Source organism: Perognathus longimembris, chromosome 1 (genome assembly GCF_023159225.1).
Source record: "Perognathus longimembris pacificus isolate PPM17 chromosome 1, ASM2315922v1, whole genome shotgun sequence".
Taxonomy (NCBI): domain Eukaryota; kingdom Metazoa; phylum Chordata; class Mammalia; order Rodentia; family Heteromyidae; genus Perognathus; species Perognathus longimembris.
The window spans coordinates 35,904,503-35,911,025 of NC_063161.1; the positions used below are offsets into that span (position 1 = coordinate 35,904,503).

Genomic DNA, 6,523 nt, shown 5'->3' on the forward strand with positions numbered 1-6,523 from the left:
TGTAATTCCATTCAAACATTACAGCACAACAGAGCTCTGCCTCTAAACCTGGTACTATGGTTTCTTCTGCTTGCTTACAAAATCCACTGGAGGTCCAGGTTAACAAAATCACAAATATTTGGTAGTATCTTTTCCTGAGACTATCAACACTTATATAAGGTTTCCTCAAATGACTATTCAAGCAAACATAAGGGATCAAGTTTGCTTGTGTGAAAATAGAATAAACCAAAAAAAATTTAGTTGAAATTTTTAACTAAAAATACTGTTACTTTCACTATTATTTTTAAAGAGCAAAAGATGGTAAAGTAAGTTTTCCGAGTTTATTAATATCTATTCATAATATATATGAAAAGGACGCATTTTCTTTTATTTTCTTTCCACATTATTAGAAAAATCTTATGAAGCAAATTTGTCACTAATAAAAAAAAGTGTAATAGGGCAAACATTCTATAATGATCTTTCAAAGTACAAGTATTTTCAATATGGTATCTACTAAAGAAATGAAAACTAGAACATGTGGATTCAAAGTACTTTTCTTTAACTAAAATCTACTTATAAATCAAAGTACTTACTTTTGATCAAAGAAAATGTTCACGTCTTAAACTAAGGACCGTGAAGCATATCTGAGAAATCAAAATGTAAGCATCCAGAGTTACAAAGTGGGGGGAAAAAAAAAGGAATTACTTCTAGGGAAGTACAGCGTTTTGAATTCTATCTTTATTTTGTCAGGTACTGTTTAGATGGCAGGGTTACAAATCACTCACACATACATTTTGCCCTCATTTTTCTATCATATAAACTTCCTTTAAAGTATTATGGAAACTTAAAAAAAAATTAGGGCTGCATTTATTGCTTGGTTAAATTCTTAAGTCTCTCAAATAAGATTAGGTTACAGTTCCCTCTATTCTGTATAATTAGAAAAAAAAAGGACTATGCTAACAAATGAAATGTTCATTAACTTGCTTGGACTAGTTAGACATGAATTAGAATGCAAAAAAAAGTATGATAAAGTATTATATTTCCTTGCCTACAATGCAAAAATTCACAAAAATCACTATAATTCAAGTCTTTGGAAAAAATGAGGTAAGAAGTACCATTTTAAGATTAAAGTAGTTCTAATAAAGTCAAGAAAAGTGGGCAGAGTAGAAGGGATTTATTTTTGTCTTCCTCAATATATTTTGTACTTCTTTTCCATTAGATTTATGATTACAAAGGAACTGCAAACTATAAAGAAGTGCAACATACATTCCCTTACTAAAAATCTTGATCCAATAAGAAACATTTCAATGAAACATGATCTGAATGTAGACACTGAACCATTGCAATGTGCTGGTATTCTTAATCAACCCTTCAAACCTGGGATAAAGTTACCTTCTAAGATCCCCAAAAGTACTCACTGACATTTGGGGAAGAAATCTTATCAAAAATATTAAGCATTCTCAAACTCAACATAAACCTGGTATGTAAATAGGTACTTTTAAATTTGTATCCAGTCTACTATATACTTTATTATCTCCACTGATGCTATTTCGAAAGACAAATATCAATACTAGCACTAGCAGTTCAGGAGTTCCACAAGTTTCTAGTATCAAGTATGACAGGAAATGTGTTCATTTATGAACATTAAGCTCAATAGTGCTTCCATCATGAACATATTTGGTTAACTCAGAGTAGCACTTTCTATTCTTTTTGCCCAAAATCTACAGGTTCAAAAGACTGTACTTCACGGGGAACTGTCCAGATGGTTAAGAAAGGAGTAGGATTCTGACCAAGAGTTGTATGAAAATGAAACAAAATGTTACACTTGATCTTCCGGATGTTGAAAATGAAGCTGTCTAAGTATTCGAAAGAAGTGGATGTTTATGCTCATTCCGAGGCAGTGGTACCCACAAGTACGACTTTTGTGGTATTAATATGGTACTCACAGGTCCTAGAATAAACGTAAATTTCTAAAAACTTCGAAATGCTGTTACAAAAGAACACAACTCACTTTGGCTGAGACTCAGAGTAACGAAGTAAAGTTAGCAGCTTTTTCCTGCACAGGTAACAACAGTATCTCAACTAAGAACTATAAGGGGGGGGGGGGGGGGAAGGTCCTTAACCGACTCGAGTCTTGCACTTCAAGTTTTAGGTAGATAGATCTAAGGCAGCAAAGGTGGAAGGGCCCCAGTGCAAGTAAAACCTAGGGTTGCAACTTCACAGTCAGGGGTGTCTCGGGCTTCTCTGTCGCCTCAGGACCATCGAGACTCATGTCTGTTATAACACCGGGAGATCTCTGGGTACAGTGACAGAAGCAGCATCATAGTTGCTCTCTCCTTTCTCCCTCCTCCTTGCACGGCCTCCGGTACCCTAGGGCCTGCAGGCCCCTGAGGCCCGTTAGCTGGTCCAGTGCCCTCCCCCCCCCATAAATATTACACACACACACACACACGCACGCACAAACACACAAGTGGCGGATGTGCATATACTGGGACCCTGCAGGGCCAGAGGACCGACCAGGTGCTTGCTGCCGGGAAGGTTGGCAGGGCTAACTAAAGTGGGCCTGGGCTGCTCCGGTGCCCGCTGCGGCCGCCTTCTCCTTCTAGCCCAGGAAGCAGCGCGGCGGCGGCGGCGGCTTCCCGGCGCTGGCGGGAGCCCGGGGTGGGAGCCTTGTCTCGGGGAGCCCCGCCGCCGGGACCGGGCCTGGGCTCTGGAGCTGCTGCGGCGAGCGGCCCGAGCACGGCAGCGCGCTACGTCCCGTCTGCACCCCCCTACACACCCCCTCCCTCTTTCCTTCCCTCCCTCCGCCGCCGCCACCCCCCTCCCCGCCCGCCCCGCTCTCCCTCTCTCGATTGGAGCCCAGACAAAAGCAACGGGAAGCGGCGGGCCGGGAAGCTACCCGCGGACCCCGGGAACAACCGGACCGGCCCCGAGGCATTCCCCTGCCTTGCGGGAGCCCCGATTCCGCTGCCCCCGCCGCGCGCCCCGCTGCCAGACTTCCGAAAATTGGCCAAAAACTCACCGCATGAATTTTCTTGTCCCGCGGATCCAAGATGGCGACGTATCCACCGCGGAGGCTGCTGGGAGCAAGACCTTTACCCTCTGACCCCCGCCGTGACCCCCGTCGCTCCGGCTTCCCTGAAGGCGGTGGCTGCAGCGGCGGCGGAAGGTGGGAGCGGCGAAGGCCCGCTAGACGGGGTTGGAAGCGGGGAGGAGGTGGGTGGACCGCTTCCTGCGAGCTGGTGAGCGTTTTGGAAGAAGCGCTTCCGTCCCCCGGCGTCCTCTCGGCGGCACCTCCTGACGCCGGGAGGCACGTCGGTCCTCGGCCGCCGTTATAGGCCCGGGGGCCTCGGTGTCGGCTTCCGTCTTCCCGGGGCCGCTTGGGCTCGGGCCCGGGGGTCTAGGGGCGGGGAGTGGTGCGGCGGCGGCGGCAGCGGCCCGCCCACCGGGAAGTGCGGAGCGTGTTTGTGTGCCGTGTGGGCGTCTGAGTCGGTGGCCGACACCTGCGTGCGCCGGGTCCCGGCTGACTCCCACTTCCCGCCGCCAATCTGACCGCTGTCCCTTTTTCCTCCCTCAGCCCCTGCGAACACGTCCCGGGCCCGGGATGGCAGCTGACAACGTCACCAGAGAAGTGAGTTCCCCTCGGGCCGAAACCAGTGGGTCTGCTCGCCCCCTCTTCTCTTCCTTTTTGTTGTAAATAACATGGGGAGTGGGGGGCGGGGAGAGGAAGTTATAGGCGCACAGTTCGAAAAGCCATGTCGTGCACATCAAACAACTCAGGCTCAGCCTCTTACTCCTCAGATCCCCTTGGGAGCTTTGACCTGCCTGATTTTGCCATCCCCGAGACTCTGAAATGATGGCTTGAAGAGAAAAACTTCTGAGTGGAGTCTCTGCTCTCCAAAAGAATAGTTGTCAAAGTAAAGTTAAACTCCACCCCCCCTTTTCTTTTTTGCAATACAGTCATCTCTTTATTCCTTTGTATATCTATAAACTTCACTTTTTTTTCTTATTCCTACATATTTCAGACTTGAAGGGAGGCTCCGCTTTTTTGAAGTTGTGTAGGTTCATAAGGTGGAAATTGTTATTTCTATTTAAGTTATACCGTTTGTTGATGTAAAAGTACACTGAATTTGAAGTAAATAAATTTTCTGCTTTCCTTGGTCGTTTCTTTTGTAAAATTGCCTTTTCTTTGCCTTCCTCCTACGCCTCCCCCAAAAAACTCCCCACTATAACCCACCTTAAACTTACCATACAAAGCCTAAGGAAAGAAATATTAAGAAAAATAAGCATTCCTTAAAATAAAGGTAACATGTTTTATATTGTAAGGTATTTTTGACATATTCGCTGATGTTGTATAAATATACTTAAATCTCAAATAGTGCTGGGGTAGCCTGAGTAGATATCTTTCCAGGTTATTCATTTCATTAAACATTATCCTTTCCTATATTTTTGTTTTGTTTTTGTCTTTTTTAACTTCAGGAAAATTCAGGGAAAACAGACACAATTCTTCATATCTGTCCCTCCTTCTCTCCCAGTCTTCACCAGCAATTTTTTGCTTCTTTTTCTTTGTCTTCCTATCATGTTAATATTTACTACCAAAAGGACTGGGTATGCTTCTTTGGGTATGTAATATGTGTGTGTAAATGCAAATACCTGTAGATATGAACATGCATTACTAAGCACATTATGCTGTTAATGATTTGGAACCATAAAAAAGAAATGACAAAGTAAGGTACACTACATGTATAGAATAATATTAAATAATACCATTCTACACTTAGTTTGACTTACATATAAGACCTTGTTAAGGTCAAAAGGTGTACCATATTGTTACATTTTCTGTATTCTTACCATTTACTTCCAACCCTTGATCATTAATGCAGCTGTGTTCCCTATTTTCTAAGGAACCTGTTAAATTATTACAGGAAGGGGAAAAAAAGATTAATTGGTGAAGCACACTGCAAATTAAGACAGCACTGCTATATATTTGAAACAGAAACTGACTAATCATCTAATTGTTAAAATTTACTGGAATTTGAATTCTAAAGTATGCCTTAGTCTTAACTTGAGTGATAATATAAACAAGTTCAGTATTGCAGCTTATAAGTAACTGTGTTACCCATTAGTCTTCAGGTGTTATTTTATCAAGTAACTTTCTTGATAGTGCTGATAAAAATTTAAAAAAAAACAGCAGGATTTCTTACTCTCAGAGTATAAACTGGCAACATACTGGAGTTTGAGCATGTGCTCTTGAGCACACTCAAAGCTTGAGCATGTGCTCTTGACCCAGCAATTCCTCTTCTAAAAATGTTTCCTGAAGAAAAGATTCCTGTAACAATTGGATTTCAATAGTGTTTTTGCTGCATTGTGTATTCTAGAATAAGCAACATATTTGCAATCAACAGCACTCAGCAATTAGTGCTGTTCATTGACAGTAGAGTAACTCATTAGATAATAGAGGAGCCTAGCACTGGTGGCTCAGACCTGTACCTAGCTCCTTAGGAGGCTGATATTTATCTAAGGGTCACAGTTCAAAGCCAGCCGGGCCAGGAAAGTCTGTCAGACTCTTATCTCCAATTAACTCCCAGAAAACTAGAAGTAGCACTGTGGGCCCTGAGTTCAAGCTCCATGGGGGAGCGCACACACACACACACACACACCCGATATAGAGGAATATATAACAATAAATGGTGAAGTACAAAGAGATAAAAGGATAATTCTATAAAACAGCACCATATACCTAGTTGCCAAACCTGGAACCTATTCCCTCTTGTTCTCATCCACAAATAAGCACTAGTTCCTGTATATTTTTCCTTCTTAATCTTCTAAGATCCAGCCTTACCTCTTCATTTCAACAGCCATTCTCTTCATCCTACCATTCATTTCCCCTATTTGAACTTTTGAGGGTGTGTGATTGAGGAACTGGGCTCTGTCCATGAGTTTTTGTGCTCAGGCTAGCACTCTACCACTTGAGCCACATCTGCACTTCTGGCTTTTTTGGTAGTTAATTGGAGATAATAGTCTCACAGGCTTTTCTTCCCAGGGCTGGCTTCTAGTTGCAATCTTCAGATCTCAGCCTCCTGAGTAGCTAGGATTATAGGCATGGGCCATCAGCGCTTGGAATTTTTTTTTTCTTTTTAATTGGGTTTTTCTGCAAGTCTGTAGTCATCCAAACTACCATCAGTTTTGGCTTTCTTTTTTTTTTTTTTCTACACTTCAAAAGGTTGTACAGGCTGGGAATATGGCCTAGTGGCAAGAGTACTTGCCTCGTATACATGAAGCCCTGGGTTCGACTCCTCAGTACCACATATATAAGAAATGGCAAGAAATGGCGCTGTGGCTCAAGTGGCAGAGTGCTAGCCTTGAGCAAAAAAGAAGCCAGGGACAGTGCTCAGGCCCTGAGTTCAAGCCCCAGGACTGGCAACAACAACAACAACAAAAAAAAGGTTGTACAAGAACATTAATATTTAATACGTGTAAATATCCAGTGCTTCTTTCGTGCTTTAGCTTTCTACTATATATGTCTTAGGAAATTTACTTATCC

The 6,523-nt window shown here is 43.0% G+C and overlaps 1 protein-coding gene across 4 annotated transcripts in view; it reads right to left on the bottom strand.

Moving 5' to 3' along the window:
• Positions 1-3,108, bottom strand: part of Cnot2 (CCR4-NOT transcription complex subunit 2) — an 87,716-nt gene extending 84,608 nt beyond the window's left edge. Inside the window, exon 1 of one of the 4 annotated variants that reach the window (XM_048359545.1) lies at positions 3,002-3,108. Coding sequence is in view for 2 of the 4 variants with exons in the window: in XM_048359534.1 (XP_048215491.1) it covers positions 3,002-3,006 (5 nt within the window). In the remaining 2 variants the exon portion in view is untranslated. The remainder of the gene's footprint in view (positions 1-3,001) is intronic. The other 3 variants (XM_048359534.1, XM_048359572.1, XM_048359552.1) reach the window with 3 other exon arrangements.
• Between the last annotated feature and the right edge of the window lie 3,415 nt (positions 3,109-6,523).